The sequence below is a fragment of the Sorex araneus genome, chromosome 5, assembly GCF_027595985.1.
Source record: "Sorex araneus isolate mSorAra2 chromosome 5, mSorAra2.pri, whole genome shotgun sequence".
Taxonomy (NCBI): Eukaryota; Metazoa; Chordata; class Mammalia; order Eulipotyphla; family Soricidae; genus Sorex; species Sorex araneus.
In genome coordinates, this window is record NC_073306.1 from 178,916,528 (window position 1) to 178,943,955 (window position 27,428).

General features: G+C 41.1%; 1 protein-coding gene across 1 annotated transcript in view; it reads right to left on the minus strand.

Moving 5' to 3' along the window:
* Positions 1-18,983, minus strand: part of TXK (TXK tyrosine kinase) — a 41,020-nt gene extending 22,037 nt beyond the window's left edge. Inside the window, exons 1-7 of the mRNA XM_004607994.2 lie at positions 18,913-18,983; positions 17,547-17,649; positions 16,700-16,905; positions 14,419-14,484; positions 8,002-8,056; positions 3,813-3,892; positions 2,129-2,256 (exon numbers count right to left, since the gene is read on the minus strand). Of these exons, the coding sequence (XP_004608051.1) occupies positions 2,129-2,256; positions 3,813-3,892; positions 8,002-8,056; positions 14,419-14,484; positions 16,700-16,905; positions 17,547-17,649; positions 18,913-18,983 (709 nt within the window). The remainder of the gene's footprint in view (positions 1-2,128; positions 2,257-3,812; positions 3,893-8,001; positions 8,057-14,418; positions 14,485-16,699; positions 16,906-17,546; positions 17,650-18,912) is intronic.
* Between the last annotated feature and the right edge of the window lie 8,445 nt (positions 18,984-27,428).

Consider the following 27,428-nt stretch of genomic DNA (forward strand, 5'->3'; position numbering starts at 1 on the left):
AGTGAAGGGTGTGGCCCCAACACCAAACCAAAAATAAATAAATAAATAAATAAGGTAAACTTTTATTTTGTCAAGCATTTTGATTCTGCGAATCATTACCAAGAGTTTAGTAGTCATGCATCCCAACCAGGTACCCGCCAGGTATCCAGGGCTCTTTCCCGGAGCCGCGCGTCTAAGTAGACCCTAGACCAGTCAGTTCTCATTGTTGATCTGCAGAGGATGGGAACTGAGGCACACAGCATGCACCCAAAGCTGTCCTGTTCCTTTTATGCTTTACTTCTCTCTTATAAATAGTCATAGTTGTTGTTGTTGTTGTTTTATATTTTATTGGGGAAGGGAGATTGGGGCACATCCAGCCATGCTCAGGGCTTACTCCTGGCTGTGCTTGAAAAACCATACTCAGTTCCAGGGATCAACTCCAGGTGGTCTGAGTGAAAAATCAGTGTCTTACCAACTGTACTATTTGCCTGGCTCCACTGTTTTATTTTTTAATTTAAATTTTAAATTACTTTTAAATTTTCTGTTGTTTAATTTGGTCTTTTATTTTAAAAGTTGTATCTGTGATATTTTATATACTTTAAGAATAAATTATGAGCATTATGATGAAAATATTTACTCTTTAGAGCAATCTATAAAGCAGAAAATATTTTTTTTTTACTTTCTTCAAGGGAAAGACAAACAGTTTCTATTTCCTGGTCCATTATAGTTTCATTTCTACACTATCATTTCTTAAATGTTGACAGTTTTTCTATGTATGTGTACATATATGCGGATGTGCTTTTTTTGGTCTATTTTTATTTTTACTAAAGTAGAACTATAAATTCATTGCTTAGAAAGAATCTTTTAATTTTTAAATTTTTTTAATCACTGTGAGATAGATCCTTACAAAGCTGTTCATGATTAGATTTCAGTCACACAGTGTCCCAACACCCATCCTTCTGCCAGTGCACATTTCCCAGCACCAGTGTCCCCAGTTTCCCTCCCATCCTCCCATCACCCTCCACCCCACCCTGCCTTATATGCACTCTCTCTCTCTCTTTCTCTCTCTCTTTCTCTCAGAATCTTTTTTAACTCAACAACTTATAACTAAAATATTTGCATGTCAGCACACCCAGATCTACCTCAGAATATTTTTCTAACCTCAACACCATAATATTTTCTTCAGGGGAAGAGGGATAATAGAGTATGAAGGAGAAAATTTAGAACTTACGCAAAGGATTTCTATCTCCCACTTCAGATATATCCTCCCTGGTCCTACCCAAACATGAAGGCACTTTCTAGCCAGCAGACACTCAGCAACCATTTGTAAAGTCCACGAGAACATGTCCTCTAAGTGAATACAAATTTCCTTTGCTGCTTTCCTGGTATTTTAAACCACTGTAATGGAAAAGTGGCCGCTTTCTAAAAGGGATTCTTTTTTGTTAGCAAAACTTTTCATGAGAGAAATATAAAAAAGTATTACATGATTAGAAGTCAAAACAATATGAAAACTTACAATGGGTCTGAATTCTATAATGCTAAGGCAGGAAGATGTCTCCCTGCGCTTAAAGAAGTCCAAGACAAGTTGGGAGAGATGGGGCCAGACATGTGATTACAATTGTGATGGAACTTTCTGGAATCTATTGTCTTCCTAGAGTTTACACAAGTAACAATTATTGCAAACAAATCACCAAGTAGGTATATTCAATGTGCCTTTGATATATTTAAGCTAATTTCCAACTGTGTTATTTTTCTGCTATTATTTTATTTTTTTGCTCTCCAAACAATAAAGAATAGAAAATAAGAAATATCAGAGCTATTTTCTATTACAATTACCTAAAACAGAAAGTACATCATGCATCATGATTCGAACATTTGAAATTGGTTACATTTCACCCTATGTAAACTTCAAGAATAAGTGTATAATGATTAAATTGCCATTGACTCGGTAGCAGTCATTTTTATAACTGGCTGAAATGAGAAAATATGAAATTTTGCTCTTGTCTAGAAAAAAAAAAAGATGAATGGCTGAGGTGCATTGCTCAGCGGCAGGTGTATTTCAAGCTCTTAACCATGCATTTCTACAGGGATAACTGCACATGTTGAACGCTGGACCTAGGATGACCACAGTCTGAAGTCCCCGACTTACCAGCAGCGTTATGTTGATGGTACCAGATCAACTCAGGGATAGAAGGAAAGAAGTGTCTTTCAGCCACATACCACTGCCCCGAGTCATTCTTTTTAATCTGGTAGTGTTTGATGGTAGCATCCACATTTCTAAAAGCAAACCCAAAAAGAAAATCACTTTGGAACTTAGTCAAACAATAAATAACAAGATTTTTTACCTCTTGGGTATGTAGTATTGCAAGGATGTGAGCTCTAAAGATGGAGTCCTGTTACCTGTGTAGTCTCCAGGCGGCTAGGGAAGGCCCTGGCGGCTCTCCCTCTCGCCGACAGCTCTCTGACCTGGGCGGCTCATGTCATAGGCGAACTAAGCAGAAGCGAGGGCCAAGCTGGTTGGTGACCAGTTGCCGTTTATTCCATTCTCCCCATGCACCTGTTCCAGTCTCACTAAGCTCCCCATTCTAGTCTCACACTGCCCCTCATTCCTGTCTCCTCCCGTCTCTCCCGCTCACCTCTCCATGCTCTCTCTCCCCCCCCCCTCTCTCATCTCTCTATGTGCCTACTCCTGCATTCTTCCCCTACATTCTTCTCCCTCTGCGCCTCTTGCTAGTCTCTCCATCTTGCTGCCCCGCTTTCTCTCTTTCCCTCTCTCCCTCCCTCTCTCTCTCCTATCTACTCTCTCTCTGTCTCTCTTTCTGTCTCTCTCTGTCTCTGTCTCTGTCTCTGTCTCTCTCTCTCTCTCTAGGGGTAAAAAAACCAGACCCCAATCCTGGTAGCAGAACCAACATATCAAAAGTCCTTCTTCTGCTCAAGGGCAAAATACCACTTAGGGGTGTTTCTGCTCTCTTTAATCCAATAACTTAATTAGCATCTTAATATTAGTTATTTTGTATGGACACAGCAAGAGATACATTGAGCTTGTAGGGTGCCTCTCTTGGGGACAACTCGCCACAGATTCAGACTACAGTGTCAGGCCAGATTAATCATTCCTAACCCTAGCAGGGTCTGAATCTAGTTATTACTTTTTGGATCATGACAGAATTTGTCCCTGACCAAGCTCTTAACTTATTGTCAAGCATTATGGCACTTTGGCCAGGCCCATTTTGATGCCAGGGTAGCACACAGCTCACAGCTTGCCCTGGGTCCATCCAGTCCCTCGTCGGGACCCTGCTTTGGGGGTGCTAGGAAGTAAGGGCAACTGAGAATTAGGTTGAGAGAACAGATGTCCAGGAGGTAATATTATCTGGAGTCAATTAACTCCCAAGTTACAAAAGCATAGCATTAATTGTCTTCCTATGTTTATACAAAAAGGAAATTGCTCTGAATTAACTATGCAAAGGACTTAAGAGAAAAACAATATTTACAAGTTAACAGAGCACAAAGAAAAAAGTTACAAGTAAACACGGAGGAATGGAAGCACTGTGATGGGAGTAACCCAATAAACCTAAGCACCCTGTGGCAAGGCAGAAAGGACAAACCAATGTTATCTTATGTTACCCCAGAGATTATTTCATCCTTGTGTTTTGGGCCATACCAATGACTCAGTGTTCAGGGCGTCCAAACATGGAATCAAGGGATTGAACCCAAAGGATTGATTCAATCCAGGGATTGAATCCTTCAGCATGCAAAGAAGGTGCTCCAGCCCTCCTAGTTCTCTCTCCCCAGCCTCAAGATCATTATTTCTAAAGTGGAAAGAACGAGTCACTTACCCCCTTGCACTTATATACACAGAAATTGTGTAAGATCCCAGATGTCTTGAATCTCTGACAATAAAAGCTCCTTCTTTAGACTGTAAAACAATACATTAATTGTGAAAGTTTATTCTTTGTCATAAGAAAAAGACAAGTCCACATCTGAGTAATAAAAAAACCAATCTAGGCTAGTAGAGATTGTTTTTACAATTACATATAATCTTATCTCCCTTATGCATTTGGAACTAGTACCTATAAAATAAAGTTGGGTCAAGAATTTTATTCTAACCTCTGCCCGGTTCTGTGTCTTTATTTTCATTGTGCTAATTTGACTTCTAACAGTTTCCACACGATTGTTTCATACTGGCAGTGATACTACACTGCCAGTCCCCCATTGTGAAGACTTTAAACATTGGAACACACTGCCAGTGGCTTTTCTTTTTCTTTCTTTCTTTCTTTTTTTTTTATTTTTGGGTCACACCCAGCGATGCACAGGGGTTACTCCTGGCTCTGCACTCAGGAATCACCCCTGGAGGTGCTGGGGGACCATACGAGATGCTGGGAATTGAACCCAGGCCGGTCACATGCAAGGCAAACGCCCTACCTGCTGTGCTACTGCTCCAGCCCCTGCTCTTTTCTTTTCTAAGAAAACAAACCTGTGTTTGATAACTTTGTAGTCCACCATTTAGGGGTTTTTTGCTATCTTGCTCAAGATAATAGATACAAATTACAGATAAAGAAAAGAAAGTGAGGAAAGCTGATGGGTTTGAACTTTGGAAGGAAAGAAACACAGAGATAAAGGCTGCGGGGCAAATTACATAAGAAAGGGGAAGAAAGGGAGAAGAGAAAGAGTTCAGGGCAAGGATGAAGAGGTGGGAGATTTGAAGGCACCTGAGGAGAGGAGCGAGGACCTGCCTCTAGCTCTGTGGCTATGAAAGATACCAAAAGGGAAGCGTGAGCGGGGAGAATATTATGCCAAGTTTAATGTCGCGTTATGAAAAGGATTACAGTTAACAGGAATTGGAAAACTCTCATAAGGATTTCAATGTTGCTTTCAAATAATTCTACCTGTCAGACTGTTTATATTTGGTTGATTTGATACTCGAAAAGTTTCAGCTTTACTCAAAGTGCTTAGACATAGTGAAAAGGAAAAGAGCTCAGAATCTTGCTGAACTCATGACTATAGACTCTGGAGAAACGCTGTAGCTTTGCTTGAGAGCGTCACCACCCACACAGGACGACCGGACCCTCCAGGTAAACCTAATCCAACAGGCAATTTTCTCTACCTCCTCCCATACATGTATATTTTCTCCTCTTTTTTATTTTCCCTTAATTTTTCAGTACCAGGAGACTGAACCCAGGGCTTCACACATGCAAGGCATGTGCTCCACCACTGAACTGCAGAGTCTTCAAGCACTCAGGATTAGTCACCAAAGGAAAAACAGTATGTGGCCAGGGAGATACTATAATGGCTTAGAGGGCATGCCCAGCTTGTGCAGGGCTGTGAGTTCAATCCCTGGCACCACAAGCTCCGCCTAGCACTACCAGGCTACCAGGAGTCCACACACACACATACACACACACACACACACACACACACACACACACACACAAGCTCCGCCTAGCACTACCAGGAGTACACACAAACACACACACACACACACACACACACACACACACACACACACACACACACACACCTGATGGTCCCGTGTGGCCTTTAAAAAAATAAAAAATGGATACAAATTTTATAGAAGAAATCTTAAAAAACAGAAATGTACATTTCACACTTTGACCCAGTTTTCTATATAAAAATTCACAAATGGAACTACAATAGAGGTTTGCCTTTGGGTTGGAACTCTTGGGTACAGAAATTAAATAAAACTTTTCAAAACTGGAGCCAGAGTGATAGTACAGCAGACTGGGATTTTGCCCTGCATAAGGCCAACTCAGGTTTGACCCCTGGCATCCCATATGGTTTCTGAGCACCACCAGGAGTAATTCCTGAGTGCAGAGACAGAAGTAACCCCTGAGCATCACCGGGTGTCACCCAAAAAGATAAAAAAAAAAAAAAAAAAAAGAAAACTTTTCAAAACTTTTGATTTTTAAATCATAAGAGTATAATGAGTACTGAACCACTAAATAAATTAAAAAGATATTTCTGTGAATGATATGTACAAGAAATTTGAAAATAAATATAAAGCAGATAATTTTTGAGGCAAAGTATAAATTATCAAGCATCTATAAAAGGAAATTTAAATCATTAGTCAAATACTTATTTTAAAAAGCAGTATGTTCAAATAATATTGGGAAATATATCTAACTCTTAAGGAACTAATAATGTGTGTGCGTGTGCATGCATATATCTTCATTTAAAGGAACAAATTAACTTCTATCCAATATTAACTATTCCAGAGATTGGAAAACAAAATAATGTTCCATGCCTCAAATCATTTTATGATGCTACTACAACCTATACAGAAAACAGGAAATTAGAAGTCAGGCTCTCTTGTGAACCTAACAGAATAAAAGCTACACAAAATACCAGAACTCTTAGAACCAGCAATATATTTGTATATGTGCACATTATGTATAAAATACACACTTTTTATGTTTTTCACAACCAAGTAAGAATTAATCAGGCATATGTTGAAAACAAACAAATGAACATGTGGACATCACAAAATAAAATGTCTCTAAATACATTTATTAAAGCTATATGTGCCCATACCGACAAAATTTTAAATATAAAAGTTTAATTAAAATGCTAACATACCTATGATACTGTTATGTCAAATGTTAAAACTGATATACTTGGACTAGGATTCTTTCTGCATATACCAAAGATCAAAAGATAAATTCACAGACCAAATGGGAACATTCCTGACGGTTGAGGTTGCCTCGGGGAGGGGTGAAGGAAGATAAGGGGGTAAGGGGTTTCATGTGCTAATGTTCCCCTTTGTGGCTAACGAGGAGCATTTCCTAATCCCCCTCCTAGTCTCTGCAGGCAGAGCAGGTGCCCACCTGGGTCTGGTTTCCTTTCTGACTGGAACTCTCCCACTGAATCTGCACAGCCCACACTCCACCCATGTCACCTCTGACCAATACATGTACTAGTGTTGTGCTTACAACGTCCTTTCCTCACCTCTGATGAGCCGTCACACCTCAGTCTCTTCTGGTCCTACTCCTGGCACTTTATAAAGACCCCTTGTTGTCACCATGCATTGCCCTTCCTCCAAAACAAAGGAAGAAAGACCCAAACGCCACCCTCCAGCCACCATCACCCCTGCCCCTGAGGCTCTGTCTGCATTCCAGCTACATTGCATCTTGCCTGCTTCCTGGGTCATTACTGGCACTGACACTTCGCTTACAGACATGATTGTTTCTCTCATCTGTCTAGATTTCCTTCACCTCCCAAACCAGTGCATAATGCTGTCCGCACCTCTCACCTACTTTCTAGTTTTGACTCTCTATTTACTTACTTGTCTGTTGGAAATTGAAGCTACACACTTTTGTTCTGTCTTGACCTGAATTAGTAGTTTTGAACTGAGTTTGTTATTTCATTAATCTTTTTTCTTCCCTTTGTTCCCAAAAGGCATAAAAGGGGGCCTGGAGAGATAGTACAGTGGGCACTGCACTTGCCTTGCATATAACTGACCCTGGTTTGATACCTGGCATCCCACATGGTTGCCTGAGCCCCACTAGGAGTAATTCCTGGGTGTAGAGAGCAGCCCCTGAGCATCACCAGATGTGACCCAAAAACCAAAAAGGGGGGAAAAAAAAAACCACGAAAAGTACAAAGGCATGTAAATTTCTACTTTTTTGATTTTAATAACTTTAAGCAAACTTAAATAAAATGGATCTTTGATGGCTTTGGTATAAATGCATCTGCGCTCTGTATGCAGATGGTACCATGGCAGACTGTTCTTTGGAGTAAATGAAGATCCTTCAGTGTGTGGAACTGAAATCAGTACAGAGAAGCAGATTTATAAAATTCTGAAGAGAGTAAGTGGAAAATATGATTAGACACAAATTCATCTAATTACAACTCATTACAAAAGCCATAGTACAGATGAATTAGTAATGATATTTTCAAAACTCAAGAGAGAGAAGTCGTAAAACTTTTTAGTTCGGTAAAGACTTTATAATGTACATCTTTTAGAAAGTCTGAAAATATTGATATTTAAGCATAAATAAATGGAATTACCTCTTGTCTCAAAAAATGCTCAGCCTGATTTCTGGTAATGTTTCGATGGTACCACCTGTAAATGCAGTAAACATTATTTTTAAAATGTTATTATTTCCAGAAAGGACACTCCATTTCTTTACTCTCTTTATTTTTTAATGACATACACGGAAACATTAGAGGACCAAGTTTGTTAACTAGGGGTGGGTGAGAGGGGCCCGGATACAGGTGGAGAGGCTAATGCACTGAGGTGAGTCTAGTGCAGCAACATTCTAGGCCTGAAACGTTGATGAAACAGTATTGCAACCACTTCTGGGAATATATCCCGAGGATGAAAAAGACCACAGTAGAAATGACATCTGTACCTATATATTCATCGCAGCACTGTTCACAATAGCCAAAATATGGAAACAACCCGAGTGCCCTAAAACAGATGACTGGTTAAAGAAACTTTGGTACATCTACACAATGGAATACTATGCAGCTGTTAGGAGAGATGAAGTCATGAAATTTGCTTATAAATGGATAAACATAGAAAGTATCATGCTAAGTGAAATGAGTCAGAAAGAGAGGGACAGACATAGAGGAGCTGCACTCATTTGTGGAGTGTAGGGTAGCATCACATGAGGCTGACACCCAAAGACAGTAGATACAAGGGCCAGGGGGATTGCCCCATAGCTGGAAGTCTGCTTCATGAGTGGAGGGGAGAAGGCAGATGGAATAGAGAAGGGATCACTAAGAAAATGATGGCTGGAGGAATCAGTCGGGACGGGAGATGCGTGCCGAAAGTAGATAATGGACCAAACATGATGACCTCTCAGTGTCTGTTGCAAGCTATAATGCCCAAAAGTAGAGAGAGAGTATGGGGAATACTGTCTGTCATAGAGGCAGGGGGAGTGTGGGAAAGGTGGGGTATACCTGGGATACTGGTGATGGGGAATGTGCACTGTTGGAGGGATGGGTGTTTTATCATTGTGAGACTGTAACCCAAACATAAAAGCTTGTAACTATCTCATGGTGATTCAATAAAATTTAAAAAAAAATTTTTTAAAAAGAAACAATATTGCAAATCATCTAAGCAAATTAATAAAACACTTTAGTAGGAAAACTGGAAAATACCCACTTATTTCCTTTTGAGAACTTCCTATTGGCATGATTTTAAAGTTTTGCTATGTGACTCTCAAAATTAAAACTCACTCTGAATTTTTTTAACTGGGGTTGGGGAAGGGGGTTGGGTCAGACCCAGGAGTTCTCAGGGCTTATTCCTGGCTCTGTGTTCAGAGATCACTTCTGGCAGGACCTAAGGGACTATAGAGGGTGACAGGGAACAAATCCAAGTCAGCCATATATAATTCAAAGTCCTACCAGCTGTACTCTCTCTCCAATCCCGAACTCACCCTAACTTACTGACTGCTGCTGCTGGGATCTTCCAGGAGAGTGAGCAGTTCAGCGGTGTAAACAGAATAACTGTTATATTGCCCTGAGCCAAGGTGCCCTTCCGACTCACCTGTCTCCTTCCCCTCCCTTCGCACTAAATCCTGACGCATTGGATTTTTTTTTCTCAAAATCTCCAAGCTTTTTCCTCCAGTCTTGTGCTTTCTCTGCATAAAACATACTTTAAATGACTTAATAGGACCAGAGTGATAGCACAGTGGGGAAGTGCATGTGGCCAACCATATAGTGCCCTAAGAACTGCCAGGATTTACTATACCCAGTAATTCCTGACTACAGAGTCAGGAGTAACCCCTGAGCACTGCTGGCTGTGTCCCAAAAAGCCAAAAAAAAATCACATACTTTAAAAATATTTTTTAAAAAACCTTTAAAAAATGACTTCATAACTTTAGAATGTGTATAGTAAATATGATTAGATCATCTTCTAAGTTAAGCATCTAGTCTGCTAGGAGAACAGCTACTGAGTGAACAAACATTGTTCAGGAAATAGAGAGGAAATGGTAGAACAAAGGAGAGAGCAAGAAGCACAGAAAAATTCTCATTTCAAAGCAAGATTCTTAAACGGAGCTCATCTGGTGTTTACCAGAAGTACTTTTTTTTTTAAGGGTAGTCTAAGGAAAAGTCATATATGTATATCTACAATCATACATTGAGTCATAATGAGCCAGTGAGACTGCAGGAAACTCTGCATGGACTCTGAGGATGGAACTTGTAGGATAACATTGGTTTGTCGCTACTCCCTGGCCTCAGGGAGCTTAGGATTATTGGGTTACACCCATCACAGTGCTCCTGAGACACTCCCATTCCTCTGTGTTTATCTTTAACCTCTTCTCTGTACTCTGCTTCTCCAACCAGTTAATCACCTATTTCCCCTAAGCAGTACCTGTGACTTGTAAAGTCAAATTCCTCAGAAATCTCTGGATTTGTATTTGAAAGTGAAATATTGCTTTTCTCCTTCCCTTATGTTCTTTTCATAGTTTACTTTAGAGCAATGCCCTTTTGTATAGGCACAGAAAGACAGTTAATGCTATGTTTTTGTAACTTGGGAGTTAATTGACTCCAAGTAATAGTCACTCCTGGCATCTGTTTTCTCGACTTAAGCCTCAGTTGCCCTTAGTTCCTAGCACCCCAAAAGCAGGGTCCTGATGAGGGACTGTATGGACCTAGGGCAAGCTGTGAGCTACCCTGGCATCATATATATATACCTCTCAGAGAGCCCAGCAAGCTACTGAGACTATCCCACCCGCAAGGGCAGAGCCTGGCAAGCTACCCGTGGTGTATTCGATGTGCCAAAAACAGTAATGATAGGTCTCATTTCCCTGACCCTGAAAGGGCCTCCAATCGTTGGGAAAGATGAGTAAAGAGAGCCTGCTAAAATCTCGGGGCTGAGTGTAATAGAGACATTACTGGTGCCCGCTCGAGTAAATCAAAGAATAACAGGTTGACAGTGACAGTGACTGTGTCCATACAAAATGACTAGTATTATTAAGAAGTAGAATTAAGATGAATGTTTAAATGGCTGTTGGACTCAGGAAAGGAGAAACACACCCTTAGGTAGTATTTCCCCCTTGAGTGGATCTCCAGGCTGCAGGAGATCTTTGTCTTATCTTAGAAGAACCTCCCTCTGAAGGAAGGGCTTTCATATGTTGATTGTGCCACCAGACCTAGTTGTAGTTGCTACCCCCAATGCTGGGAGGTTGGGCTGGAGACCAAGGCAGTGAGATGGAGCATGGAACTAGCATGGGGGACAGGAGGAGACGGGAATGAAGGACAGTGTGAGACAGGATTGGGGCACTTGGTGAGACTGGAACAGGTGCATCGGGAGAAGGGAATAAACGGCAACTGATCACCAACCAGCCTGGTGGCCCGGTTTGCTCCTTCTGTCTTTTGGCAGCGGCTGCAGGCCAGGGTTGGGAAGCAGCTCATGGCCACCAAACGCCGTAGCGGGCGAGATAGATACCACAGCCACCGCACTCACTAATTATTTTGTGATCACACATCTCATCTCACCCTGTGCTTCCCCTCACCTTGGGGAGAGTCACTGTGGAATGAGAACAGCAGGCATTAAAAGTGCTAATGGCCCCACCTTGAAACTAGGTGTTAAAAAAAGATGATGAAGAGAAAGAGGGAATGATTGAAGATGATCCCAGACTGAGAGTCGTCTGCTCATCACAAGGGGAGAAGCCTAGCAGTGATGCTGTGATATTACACTCTGCTACTTTCTTAAGAAGGTCCAAGCCACACCAACTTAATATCTAAATAACATTCACTTCCCTACTGTTTTCTCCCCAGAGTCCCACCCTGTCCCTTCAGGACCCCACCCTCTGAAATGCTCCATTTGGTTGTTTCATGTCCATATTTTCTCATGTAACTGTAAGTTCCTGAAGACAGAAACTGTATTCTGTGCTGGATCTCCGCAGCTAACATCTGCTGCATCGTGACTGCTCAATAAACAGAAACAACAAACTGACTCTGCTGAAGTCAGACGGGATGCCACGCAAATGTCCTCCAAAGGGTCAGTGCTTTTCTTAGTAGTTTCACAGTTCGGAAGAATAGCTAGAATGGCTAGAATACTTTCAACATTTTCCATATACTGTATAAAACAGTAGGGCTCCAGTTTTCAGTTTTTATTTACATTTTACAGAGCAGGTAACTTTGCTCAGACCCATACTGCTGTGAGTTGCTGATGTCAGGATCTGAACCCAGATTTCTCTCATGTCTAAGCCCAAACCATAGTAATCCATCTGCAGGATCTCTGTGCAGTCATGAGAAGGATACTAGGCACATAGTAAATGGTTGATAAATTTTAGTGAAATATATATATCAATAATTATTACATCTTTATTATAGCTTTTAATTTTTAAGTAATTTTTTTAAAAAATTAAAGCACCAATAATAAAATTAAAAACTTGAACCCCATCATTGGAGGGATGAAAAAACATGAACTTTAAAGACACATCAATGGTGGTGGGATTGGTTTTTGAATATTAAATGTAATCAAATACTGTGAACTACCTTATAAAATAAAATTTTTTTTAAAATAAAGACTTTTTTATTTGATTTTATTTTTAAAATAAAATCAATCAAGGTCAGAGGAAATGATAACTCTTCTAACATCAGAGCTATTTGATGCCAAATGACCCAGTATTTAAGTTCTGAGTACAACTGGGCAAGGCCCCCTTAAAAAAAAAAATCAAGTGATCCAGTATCTAGAGCATAAGCAAGTTTCTAGAGCCAGACTCTACACCGAGCATGAAGCCAGGAAAGGGACAAGAATACTAACTGATAGCGAAGGAGAGAGCGTCTCCCACTGGTTAGCACACAGCTTCCACTAGACTCCAGGCCACTGTGTCAGTTTACCTTCAAATTTACCTCTTCTCATCTCATGAAAGATGCTAACAGGGAATATGAGATTCATTCAAGTCTCATCCTCTTTTCAATTTCTCAGCAGGAGACTGCCAGATAAACAAACCCCCACCAGCAACCTCGCCTGCTGGAGATGTGCTGTTGGAGTTGGGCAGCGGTGATGTTGAGTGGACGGTGAGTGGGAGGGCATTCGCAGGGAGAGCCCTGCTGAACGTGTTCAGTAGAGCCTGGTGCAGTTGTTTTGTTTTGTCTGTTGGAGAAACTTCTAAGTGGTGTTGGGGCTCCCAAAGCAAGCACCCCAGTTCTTTGAGCCATCCCCCCCTCCCCCCCGCCCAGTCGCTACTATTTTGGACAATAACAAGGAATCAAACCCAGGGCCTCACATACACATCAAGTACTGTATCACTGCCATATTGCTGCCCACAGAACTGCTTTCTAAAAAAATGGTGAGCTTCGCCAACTTGGGCCTTTGTTTTACCAAGTGGAGACTGGATCTTTGGAGCAGAGCTAAATCATAGAGTCAAGAGCTAAACCATAGAGTAAATACACATAATACACAGAATACAACCACAGCAAGGTGGTGCAAGGAAGGGAAAAGAGAGAAGAGACCCGTGATGTAGCTGAGGGGGCTGGCAGGGAAGAGAATGAGCAGCTCTCAGAACAGAGAAGGGTCAGGTGTGATTGATGTAACATGCATCCTGTGGTCAATCTTCCTGTTTCTCCAGTAAAATTCACATTATTCACCCATGCTTGTGAAATTGGATCGGCTTTAGAAGATGGATATGCTGAGGATAGCCTCCCCCATTGCAACAGAGCAGACCTACCTGTCTTTCCTACCTCTATACTCAACCACCCGCTGCAGCCTATATAATTGTAAAGCAAGTATTTACGTGTCCACAGAACTCAGAACTCACATTGCCGGCCTCGATGCCAAAATCACCAGGCCTGCTCCCTGCTCTGCTGTTCTATATCTGTCAACTGGTCTGTCAGCTTTGGTTTCTGAGCTACAGCATGACAAACTGAAGTGAGAGGCTACAGTTTCCTCCATCTTCCATTGTATCATCATGACAAAATTAGATTTCTAGGTAGACCTCTGGTAAACATACTCGAAGTTCTTCCAAAGAGCAGCCACTAGCCTATTTCTCATCTCCAGCTAGTTCCAAAACATTTCAAACATGAGCCAAACTAGAGTTAAGTATCCATACATTAAGTCCAATTTATCATTCATTAAAAATTTACAATTTTTAAATAACTAAATTTTCCAGAAAGTAAAACAGTACAAGACAAGTATTTGGTTATATGCTATTGCTGGAGAGAGAGAAAGAGAGAGAGAGAGACAGAGAGAGAGAGAGAGAGAGAGAGAGAGAGAGAGAGAGAGAGGGGGGGGGGGGGAGAGAGGAAAGCACTCATTTGAAACAAAACAAAAAGCAGTTTAACAACAACCAAAACAAGGTTTCTGAATCAACCAGTAAAAAGATCAAAGATCTCTTAAGTTAAAGCAGACAGATGTGTTACTTTCTTTTCCTTTTAAAGCCCCCAAAAGTAGTTACCTTTATAAACTGCCAAAATGAGCTTGATTTTCATAGATTAACCAAAGAGCATATTTTGGAAAAGACTTACTCATATATTTCTAAATTGGTTTTTTTGTTTTCTGTCACGTAGTTGCTTGGGATTAAGCCTTCGTTCCTACAACAAAAGGCATAACAAAAATCAAACAACTTGGTATGTCTGTAGCATTTTCATAGCAATACTCTTTTTAATGCCTTATAGGTGAATAGGGAAATCAAAGTCATTTTATTGATGAAATTACTAAAAGAGGGAAAAGAAGAATTTTCTTTTCCACATTCAACTAACACCTCTGCATGATAAACACTAGTATTCTGACTTATAACTTAATCATTGATGAAATTTTATGACAACAATATCAAGGAGTGAAAAGAGGGGTCAGATGGATAATACAGTGGTTAAGTTCCTTGCCTTACATACAACTCACCTGGCTTAATCCCTGGCACCACATACAGTCTCTGAACAGTGGTCCCTATACACAATGCCAGGAATATGCCCTGAGTATATTCAGGTATGACCAAAAAAACACACAACACAAAAAAAGAGTGAAAAGAGGTACTTTTATGATCATGGGGCATCATATTGACTGGTTAAAGCACTTCTACTTCAATAATATTGGCCTAACTTTTCTTAATTGCTGTAGAATATTTCAGAAATATTCTGGAATGTAGCCAGTCTCTATAGTTTCAATCTTTTAAAGAAATTCTTGAACATCCTTTCTTCTGCACAAGTAAGCATATTTCTCTAAGAAAGTTACTAAGCAGCATTTTCTAGGTTGCCAAATGCAAAGATCTTTCAGTAGATGCAGCAAGCTACCTTTGAACCAGTTGACTACAGACTGACTTACACCCCTCAGCAGACAGAACATTTCTCTTTTCTTAAACTTCCATCAACACTTGAAATGATGAGAAGATGCCCAAAATGTATTACTGAGAATTAAGAGCAAGTTACAGAATGATGCATAAAGTATAAGATTTAGGTGAATGAAAAATGCAAACTAAGCCATATATTTCAAAATGTGCATAGATTACCAAAAATTATGTAGAAGGGTACTGGAATTGTGGAGTTTATGTTGGCATGAGACTGAATTTAGAGCTAGGCACAAATAATAGTGTTGGCATTTTTATTATACATTTTACATATCATTAAGAAACTTCATTAACATGGAAACTAAAAATGAACAGATTTTCTTGTTTAATTTTAGGTCACTTTTTAAATCTGAGGCATGATAACCGAGCACAATAGAAGTAGCTTATTACACAGACCTCAACTTATTAATGTTTTTATTCCCACGAAAATTCTCCTTCACATGTTAAGCTTAAACTAACAATTGATTTTTTTTTTCTTTTTGGGTCACACCCGGCGATGCACAGGGGTTACTCCTGGCTTTACACTCAGGAATTACTCCTGGGGGTGCTCGGGGGACCATATGGGATGCTGGGAATAGAACCCAGGTTGGCCGCATGCAAGGCAAATGCTCTACCCGAGCATTTTTTTTTTAAAAAGCAAATGATCAAGAACATATTAGTCATGATAGATATAATTTACATATTTCTAATAATTATAATCATTATAATACTTTTGAGCCACCAAATCTTGGCAAAAATCAGAAATCAGTGTATACTCTCTCAGGGAGCCCAGAGACTCAAAACTCTTTTATACCCTGGACTTGACACTCTATGACAACAAGCTGAAATCAAATTGCATCCGAGGATCTTTTTTTCTTTTTAACTAAATTCAACAACCACCTCAATGTTTACTTTGATAATAAATCATTATAAAAATGTGCAAATGTGCCCCAGCAGCGAGAGTACACTGGGTAAGGCATTTTCCTTGCACATGGCCAACCCAGGTTTGATGCCAGTACGTCATATTGACGCCCAAGGCGGCCAGGTGTGTGAGCATTGCTGGGTGTGCTCTCCACCCCACCCCGCCCCGCCAAAATAAGAGAAAGGTACATCCGGGTAAGATAGGTTCCTGCTCCTACTCCAGGGTTTAACAGGGAAAAGATATCAGTACAAAATCTTAATCATAGTCAAACTGGGAGGGATTATGATTCCCAAGTTACAAATATAAAAATGGAAACCAGAGAGGGTAAGTGTGTCCATGGTCACGACAACAGGGAAAGTCAGAATCAGGCTGTGAGGCGAGCTCCGAGCTCTACCCGGCTCACGGACCTATCATGTTCACGTGGATAGGCAGGTGTGGGCACAGTGAGGCACACGCGAAAATCCTGGAGAAACGGATCCACTACCCAGAGGTTTCTTTGTGCTTCGGAAGCCTTTCAAGCATGAAAGAGGAGGAGCCTTGCAAGAACCGAGAGTACCAGTCTTACCCCCAGTGGTCTCTTGCCTTCCACCAGTGCGGGTTATACTTCTCCACTATCAGGTATACCTCGGCTCTCTTCAGGGCTAAATCACAGGGCTCTCTAGGCACGAAATCATACAGCGCCTTGACCTGGATTTTCTCTTCGCCAACCTCGGAGGGTGGGAGTGGAGGCAGGGGCTTGCGCTTTGAGGGCTGTGCACGGTCCCGGTTAGACTGTAAATGTGAAGGAGTAAATTGAACCATTAGTTTAGCAAGCTGTGCTTGGAATAAAAAGAGAGAGCGAAAAGGGAGAGCATGTAGCCTGCTCCTTCCCTCTCCCCTCCAACTGCACCAACCCAGAAACCAAGGTAGGCTCAACTTTGAACAGGAAGTAGCAAGAAGATATTTATATCCAGAAACACAACCACCATTTTGTAAATTTTCTAACCAGCATCACTTTTGCTGTTTGTTTGTTTTTTTTAACATAATGATTTTACAAATTTGCCTTTCGCCAATGGTTTCTACTTTGCTACAAGGATTTTTCTCTTGGAAAAGGAAGATCAGCCCTTCCCATTCATTCATCGTAAACTTGCGTTTTTCCCAATATCAAACTGAAAACACCAGCCCTTAAGACATAGTAACCAAGATACAATTCCCCCTCCCCCATTTGCCATCCATCGTTAACTTCTGCTCAAATACGGTGCAATGCTCTATTTATATTTTACTATCATATTTTTCTAGAGATTTCGTCACTAAAAGACTATTAAGCAACTTATTGTGTTGCAAGGTTCTGCATTTAGCAAGGAGTACCTTGTGAATGTAGGTCATAAAAATAAACCTTTCTCAATCCCTTTCTTCCCCCAAATAGTACTCACTTTCTTCTTCTTTTGCAATTCATGAAACCACTTTCTTCGATGCTGAGGATATTTTTCTGAAAGTTCTTCATCTTTGCTCAGGCTTATTTGTGTTCTCTCTTCTCTGCATTGAAATACAATCACGTTACAAAGGATTATTTGCACTTATATTATCTATAAACCCAAGCTTGTAAGAAAAATCCATGTTTCTGTCCTACTGTATTTTTATTTGGAAGCGCTCTTAATTCCATTTCCCTGAACAAATATTTTCCCCCAGTTTCTTATTCGAGAAAAAGAGTTACTAAAAGCATAGGCGGTTATTAAATACAGTTGAGGAAGTATATACAGACTCCCAAGCATTTTGAGGACTTAAATTATAACTGTGATGATGAAACTCTATTCTTAGTCACAAAGCTTTTCATTTATTTAAATAAACATAAACATATAGATATATATATAACCATTAAGTCTACTATACATATAGATAACATATTATCTATATTAACCCATTTGATGGTAAGTATTATCAATAGTCAAGGTGTAGTGGATTAAAAACTTGAGTCTGAACTTTAGCTCTACATTTCACTGTTGCTTTGGGTAAGCAAGGCAATCTCTCTAAACCCCAGTTCCCTTGTTCACAAAATGGAGATTGTAAAAAGCTATGGACAACTCTGAGAGCTACTTAAGCTTAATAAAGGAGATCCTTTTAGCACTGTGACATGTAGGACAGGCTCATTTAATGTAGCTGTAATGACTATCATGTTACTTGGATTTTACTCCTTTTAATTTTGATTTGTTTTGTTTGTGGGCCACTCCCAGAAATGCTCAGGAGCTACTCTGGGAGAGGTTTGAGTGGGGAGAAGTCTACTCCTGGAGGGGCTCGGTGGACCCTGCGGTACCGAGTCAGGCTCAGGGCTCCTGCTTGCAAAGCACGTGCTCCAGTCTGTTGAACTCCCTTCTTTTGCCCTGGATTTTATTCTCGGGCAATCATTTGCTAGGCACCAACCAAAGTCTAAAAAATAAAAAGCACTGAGCTTGAGGGAAATGGTGAAATCAGTAAGACAGGAAGCTTGCCCTAAAAGGGTAAAATTACAACATGACATATAAACAGCAAACCTGAAATAACTACAAAATAGAAAATTAGGACACATGCCATGGGAACACAACCAAAGGAGAAGTTAAGTCCATGAATATCAAGAAATTATCATAGAAGACCTGACACTTGACCTATGTCTTTTAATGAATGGCTCTTGATGGAGAGAAATTTGCAATAGAGCATCCTGGGCAAAGGAAGCAAGCAACAGATACAAAGAGACGTGGATTCCCAACAGACAAAGAAGAGAATGAATGGATTCAGTTTCCAGAAGCTACCTTCAGGAAGACTTACCGTTTCTGCACGGAACAGCAACAACAGCAACAGAAAATCGACTGGATGGTATTATCTGAAAAGCACATCATTCTCAATGGTTAGAAAACCATAGCTGGCAATATTAAACAGATGCAGCCACAAATCCTACTCAAAGAAAACATTCCCAAGAGCAGAATAGTATGAATGATTATAAAGCATAAACAAATGCTTGTTTATGCTTGACTATACCCTCCTTCACTAGTAGAAGGCAAGAAAACTGTCACTAGAGCAAAAAGAAGTTACTGGCACCCTGGCCAATGTGGTTTCCCTTCTCAGATTCTTGTCCCCAGGTCTGGTTTGTGCATTTCCTCACTCTGCAAATGACAGATGACCATTGTGCTCTAATTTATCATGATCAGGACTAGTGTCAGCAAACAAACATAGAAAAGAATATGAAGCTAAAGACAATGTTTTCCTAAGACACATACTATGAAGGAGTTTGAATTCAGCCATCACATTTATTTATTAATTTTATTTATTTTTAAATGAATCACCATGAGATAGTTACAAAGTTGCTCATGATTAAGTTTTAGTCATGCAATGTTCCAACACCTGTCCCTTCACCAGTGCATATTTCCTGCCACCAGTGTCCCCAGTTTCCCTCCCCCGCACCATCCGTCACCATGCACCCTTGGCCGGCCTCTAAGGCAGACACTTTTCTCCTCTCTCTCTCTCTCTCTCTCCCTCTCTCTCTCTCTCTCTCTCTCTCTCTCTCTTTCTCATTTTTTTGGCATTGTGGTTTGCAATATTGTTACTGAAAGATTTTCATGCTCATTTCCAACTATCACTGTCATAATGGTCCCTTCTCTATCCTGACTGCACTCCCCCACCCCACCCTTTGTGGAAAGTTCCAACCATGGACCAGTCCTTCTGACCCTTGTTTCTATGTCTTTGGGAGATATTCACATACTATGTTGTTTTATTAGCATTTTTTTCAAATCCCACAAATGAGTGCAAATCATTTTATGTTTGTCACTCTCCTTCTTTTTTTTTTCTTTTTGGGTCACACCCAGCGATCCTCAGGGGTTACTCCTGGTTCTGCACTCAGGAATTACCCCTGGCGGTGTTCAGGGGACCATATGGGATGCCGGGAATCGAACTTGGGTCGGCCGCCTGCAAGGCAAACGCCCTACCCGCTGTGCTATCGCTCCAGCCCCTGTCACTCTCCTTCTGATTAACTTCATTTAGATTGATATTTGCCGTGTCCATCCGCATTACATTTCTTTAAAATATATATATTTATATATATAAATAAATAAATATATAAATAAATATATATATACATTTTTAGGTCGGGTATGTAACTCAGTGATAGAGAAGCTTGCTTGGCACAACTGAGGCCCTCAATTTTATCCATGGTTCCACACAAAATGACAATGAGATATTATCTCACACCAGTGAAAACATGTATCAAAAGGACAGGAAATGACCGATAGGAGGAATATGGTGAAAAGGGGATCTTCATAACTGTTGGTGGAAAGGATGTCTGGTCTAGCCCCTGTGGAAAACAACATGGTGACTTCTCAAAAAAGTAAAACTAGGGGCTGAAGCAATAGCACTGTAGAGAGGGCGTTTGCCTTGCATGCATCCAACCTGGGTTCTATCCCTCACATCCCACATGGTCCCTCAAACACCGCCAGGAGTAATTCCGGAGTGCAGATCCAGGAGTGACCCCTGAGCATTGCTGAGTGTGACCCAAAAAGCCCCCCTCCAGCAAAAAAGTAAGCAAAGAGCGTCTGTAAACCCTGTGATTGATTTCTTGGCATCTGTCCCAAGAACTAGAAGTGATATATGAACACTTGTGCTTACTGCAGTACTCAGGGATCATTCCTAGCAGTGATGGGGGAAACCATGTGGGATACTAGGGATAGGACCTAGGTCAATCATGTGCAAGACAAGCACGTGACCTTTTGTACCATCTGATCTCCCAAAGGATTATGTTTTTGAAGTTCTGGAAGGATTTTATTTCAACACTTCTGAAATGGAGGTACAGTGACTGTCTGCCAATCAGGTTATAAACATTTTTCTTTCATTAGCTAATGGGAACTCAGATTGAGACCTCTGTCAGACGCTGAAGTAGGAAGAATAGGCTCAATGCAAATATAAGTCAACCGCTCATGAAGCTTTCTCAAGCCTGCTGAATCTGCGAGGGCCATTTTCAGGAGCACAGTTTTGCATTATGATGGACTACTGCTATGCATGCTCAGTGTTATGGTTCAGCTCACCAGTTCTAAGGAACATCGCTACATTTTGATTTCTGGGACTAAGATCCAAACTCTGCACCACATTGTATATTATTGAGTCTGCGGATTTAGCTTCTGATTGTCCGTTTTCATCTGACAGTGTTTGTACAAGTAAATTTCCAAAAATATTCTTCAGAGGGCTGGAGCGATAGCACAGCGGTTAGGCATTCGCCTTTCACAAGGCCAACCCGAGTTCGATTCCTCCACCCCTCTCGAAGAGCCTGGCAAGCTACCGAGAGTATGGAGCCCACACGGCAGAGCCTGGCAAGCTACCCGTGCGTATTGGATATGCCAAAAACAGTAACAATAAGTCTCTCAATGAGAGACGTTACTGGTGCCTGCTCGAACAAATCGATGAGCAACGAGATGACAGTGATTCTTCAGAGAGAGAACACGTTAGCACATGGGGGACTCTGTCTATTTTGGAAAAGAATGTCTAGTCGACATTCTTGTTGTTTATTCCAGTGTTTTTTGGGGGTTGTGTTTTGCTTTTGGTGTCTCTGGTTTTGCATTGCAGGACCTTGCACACTCAAGGCAAGCTCAGGACCACTAAGCACCATCCCTGGCTCTCCCAGTGCTGCTTTAAAGCCCCATATAGATCTGTATCTATCCAGGCCAGGAGATGCCAAGCCGAAAGGCGGTTACACACATGAGTGAAACAGGTCAGAGATGGTGTATGGTGGCAAAATGCTGTGTCAGAGTTCCACTTAGAGATTTGCAGATACAAAATTTTGAAAAACACTCTCTCCCCCATCACCATTTTTACCCCATATTGCATTTGTTTCAACAGCATACAAATACTCTGTTACTTCATCCATTGAAAACAAAAGCAACTGCCTTTTTTATTCAGATATCACTATTTTAGCAATATTCAGGCATCGCTATTTTATATGCACAACTAAATCTTTGTCAAGCCACTTCTATTTAGTTTCTTATTTACAAAATGACCTGAGAAAATGAATAGTCTTCCCATTTCCTCTTAATCTGTTCCAGTCAAATTCTGTCTCTCCCAGTTCCCCCAGACCGTTTTTGTTAGACGCACAGTTACTACTCAGCCTTTATTGTTTTTATTTTTAATTTTAATTTTTTCTATTGAATCACCGTAAGATAACAGTTACAAAGTTGTTTATGATTGGGTTTCAGTCAGAGGATGCTCCAATATCCATCCCTTCACCAGTGTACCTTTCCCACTACCAGTGTCCTCAGTTTCCCGTCTGCCACCACTCCCATCCCCACTCTCACACCAGCCTGCCTCTATGGCTCTATGGCAAACACTTTTCTTCTTTTCTTCTCTCTCTCTCTCTCTCTCTCTCTCTCTCTCTCTCTCTCTCTCTCCACCCCCTCTCTTCTGGGGGGGATTGTGGTTTGCAATATTGATACTGAAAGGTTATCAAGAAAACTCCTTTACCTACTTTTAACCCTTAGATCTTGTCCAGCGTGATCTTTCCCAGTTGTTATTTTCATATTGGTCTCTTGTTCTATCTTACCTACCCTTGGTACCACACACTTGTGGCTAGTTTGAACCATTGACCAGTCCTTCTAACTCCTGTTTTCTCTGGCCATAGATATTAGTTTTATACTATATATTTTCATATACCACAAATGAATGCAATCATTCTGTATCTGTCCCTCTCCTTTTGACTATTTCACTCAGCATGATAGTCTCCATGTCCATCCATTGATAGGCAAATTTCATGACTTCATTTTTCCTAACAGCTGCATAGTATTCCATTGTGGTAGATGTGCCTATGATAAGATAAAGATAGTTTCTTTATCCATCCACCTGTTCTTGGGCACTCAGGTTGTTTCTAGATTCTGACTATGGTGAATAGTGCTGCAATGAACATAGGGGTGCGGATGGTGTTTCTGCTGTGTGTTTTGTGTCCCCCTGGGTATATTCCCAGAAGTGGTATTGCTGGATCCAATGGGAGCTCAATTTCTAGGTTTTTGAGAAACGTATATCCCTTTACCTACTTTCAGCACTCAATTCTTGTCCAGAGTGATCATTTTCAACTATTATTGTCAGAGTGGTCCCTTCTCTATCCTAACTGCCCACCTCTACGTGGGCAGGGTTCCAACAGGAGACCTGTCCTCCCAGCCCTTGTTTTTACTGTCCCTGGATATTAATCTCATACCACGCTGTTTTTTAAAATATCCTACAAATGAGTGCAATGGTTTGATGTCTTTAAAGTATATCTAGGGCCAAGAGAGCTAGTATAGGGGGTTAGGAACTTGTCTTGCACACAACTGACCAGGGTTTCATCCCAAGCACCACAGATCCCCTCTGAGCACAGAGATAAGAGCACTAAGCACTGTTGGGGATGGTACTAAAATGGCAATGGTTGGGCAAAAATATGAATTTATTGTTGGAGCACTGTATTAGACACACACCAGTGGTGAAAATGCTCAATTTTCTATATAGTTCACCACACTTTAACACATACATACATACATACATACACTCAATCTTATTTGATTTCACCCACCCTTCTACTACTACCTCCCATGATCTTATCTAGATTATATCAACACTCTCACACTTTCTACCTGCTTCTACCCTTAACCTTCTCAGGTATATTATTAGCACAGTGGGCAGGGAAATTAATTTAAAACTAGGTCAGATCACTTCACTCCTTTTCTCAGAATTTCACAATAGTTCCACCTTTGTCAGAAAGTTACAACCGAAATTCTCACAGTAGACATGAGGCCCTCCATAATCTGGCCTTCTACCAGCCCTCGTCTCCCCAGGATTTTTCAGCTCTTCATTCCAGCCACACTGTCCTACTTGCTACTTCTGGTCTTGCTCTCCCTGTAGGTTATTTACTTTTAGTTTATTCACACTACATTTCCAACCTCTTCAATTCTCTCCACAATAGATTTGAGTCTTTGCTCAAATCTCATCTTTTCAAGGAAAAACATTAAAATGCTCTCTTTTCTTTTTAAAAAAAAAAGCTATCTTTTCTTTATTGTCAAGATCGGTCCCACCCAACTCTCTGTCCACCAATTTCTAGTGTGCCCACAGCTCCCTCTTGTGTGGTTCTCATAGACTACTGTACATTTCTGTCTTTAGCATAAAAGGGGCTTCTATAGAAAATACTGAACGAGTTATTATTCCCCGAATTCCCTCACTTTGCTCTTTTCTTTCTTTCTTCTTCTTTAGAGTTTTATTTGGGGGTGGGAGTACATGCTGAGGGTTTACTCCTGGATCTGTGCTCTGCGATCACTCGTGGCAGTGCTAGAGAGCCAGGCATGGTGCCAAGAATAGAACTTGGGTCAGCTACGTGCAAGGCAATTGAATTAACCCCTTATTAACTTCCCAGACCTCCTTTTCCCTTCTTTTCCGTGACATTTCTCACCTTCTAATATACTATATACTTTATGTATTCTTTTCTCTCAATTGTCTTTCCCCATTCGAATATAAACAGGGCTGGAGAAACCCCAAACAAATATACTCTTCTGTCAGTTTCCCTTCTTAATTATCCGATGTATGTGTGCGAACCAGTAATGAAATGGTGGATTCTTCCTAACACCCAATTTTTCTCTCTCTCCCATGAATCTGACCTAACTGACATTTTACTTCTTATCTCCCCTGCTACTAAGAAAGCACATTGTAGCCCTTAATCATGTTTCTGCATAAATGCATCCAGATGAATTTAATAAATTCGTGCTCCCCCTCCCGGCATCCCTAAGGCATTTTCATCCACTCTAGGAAGTAAGCACCACTTCACAGATGAGGCACCTAAGCCACAGACAAGACCTGCCTTGCTCAAGCCACAGGATTAGTGACAACAGAGCAGAACTGGAACCTGCAGGTAGTCTGACGCCAGTCTCTGCTCTCCACCCCAGCAGCCCCTGTGTGTTCAAGGAATCAATGATCTGGCTAAATTTGCTGCCTCAGAGCTCTGCGTCCAACCCTTCATTCCTTCTACACCTCATTTTTTTCTGAAAGTCTTTCTTAACCAAGATAAACCGTTCTTTGTCATTGGCACCTAAGAACCTATGACGATTCTCACAAGATTGAGCATTAAGATGCTATCTTGGGCTGGAGCAATAGTACAGTGAGTAGGGCGTTTGCCTTGCACGCGTCTGACCCGGGTTCGATTCCCAGCATCCCATATGGTGCCCTGAGCACCGCCAGGAGTAATTCCTGAGTGCAGAGCCAGGAGTAACCCCTGTTCACTGCCAGGTGTGACCCAAAATTTAAAAAAAAAAAAAGCTATCTCTTCTTTATTGTCAAGATTGGTCCCACCCAACTCTCTGTCCACCAATTTCTAGTGCGCCCACAGCTCCCTCTTGTGTGGTTCTCATGGGCTACTGTGCATTTCTGTCTTTAGCATAAAAGGGGCGTCTATAGAAAATCACCCCACGAACTTTCCTTTCAGTTCCCAATGTACACACCATTTATCCTGTCCTCTGGCTCTTAGTTAGGTACCGTATGAAGGGCTTTTCTTTTTTTTAATGTTTTGTCTTAGGCACCACAGTTTGCTATACTGCTAATTTAAAAGTTTCATACATAACACAATCCAGCCCCACTTTCTCCCCAGGGCCCAATTCCCTCAATCATTATTTCTTTGTCCCCACCATCCTAATGCCCCTGACACCCCGTCATCCCAATCAACCCCCTTGCCATGGTTAGCAGCATCCTTGGCCTTTGTGCACCTGACACCAGCAGCAACACCCCTTCTTCCGCCCTTGCCGTGAAAACCAACATGTTTCCTGGTATTGTCAAAAGTCCACTGGGGGCAAAATCATCCCCAGTTGAGAATTACTGGGCTAGACTGCAGACCATTTCAGATACCAAATCTTATTATTATTATTATTATTTTTGTTTTCTCCATGGCATCCAGCATTGTGCTTGGACACAGCGAGAATTCCAGCAACAGCCGTGCTGTTTTAAAATGTTTCACCAAACTATGCACCATCACCTGATGTCTAGACTACTTTTCAGTAACGTGCTCCCCCTCCCGGTATCTCACGGTGTGATGGTGTGATTCTGGCCACATGAAAGCAAAGTTGACCACGACCTTTTGACTAAATGCAAAGTTGAAGAGCACTGGGCTTCCGGAGCGTCAGTAGCACTTGCATGGGTCATAAGTCTAACTTTCTGTTCCAGATTACAGAAAGAAACATAGCCAATGTCAATCACGAAATCATAAGATGCTAAATGAAATGGTTAAAACATATGTGTGTGCTCAGAATTTTCTTTTTTTTTGACATTTGGGAGGAATCAGCTTTTCGCATCAAGCCAACTGAAGTCCTATCATCACTCCATTTTTTTATAACAACAAAGTAATTCTGGGAAATTACTGAGAGAGTGAAAAATAAAAGAAATAAAACCTGTCTGCTAAGGAAGGCAGCTCCCCCAGGGTCCCAAAACCCTTCCTGAATGCAGACAGTGCTTAAGATCGTCTCATATCAACTTACTCCAACACATTGACATGGGCCATATTATCACTCACATTTTACAGACAAAGAAACTGAATAAAGAAGCAGCTAATTATGTATACAAAACTTGAGCCAGAATTCCAGCCTAGAGAGCTGGGTTAGACATCATCATAACAGTGAAAGTGTGCTCATGGATGGGAGATCTAAAATTGAGAAGGACCCCTGGAATTAGCAGTTGCTCATTTAATTTCCAACCTTTTCCTTCATCTGGTTCCCAAAAACTCATGAGCAAGTATGTGCTGGGAACTCACAAACACAGAATGTGTTTTTAGTTCTCCCTCTGAAGACTATAGGAGGGGCTGAGGGCATGTAAAAAGCTAAAGCTAATCTTCAGATCCAATACCTCAGTGTTGAGCCCATTCTCTTGACTCAGAGGCAAATATTCCCTCATTTGGGACTCTACAGACAGGGCTCCCTCCAGAGCACCCTCTCCACTACCAAACAGCTCCCAGGACAGCCTCTAAAAGAGATTTGTGTTAAGTGTAAATGATGTGGTACAGGTACTGCAGTGTAAGCAATATCATCTTTGTAACCTTGCAGCCTGCATTCAGGCAGATAAACTGGCAAAGAGTGATCCGAAGGGAATGGCTTGCTTGATTGTGGGGAACTTTGAAAATGGTTTCTGAGACAGTGAATATTGGCGAGCCATTTTCATCGATTGATTTGCAGAGAAAAATGCTCTTGCATCTCTGGAAACTTCCCAGTCGAAGCGGAAACTCATGCTGCCAAGGGCCTCTGAAAGTGAGACTTAAACGCCCCCACAGGACCAGTGACTGTTTACCTTTAGAAAGGCTCGCGTGTCCAGGT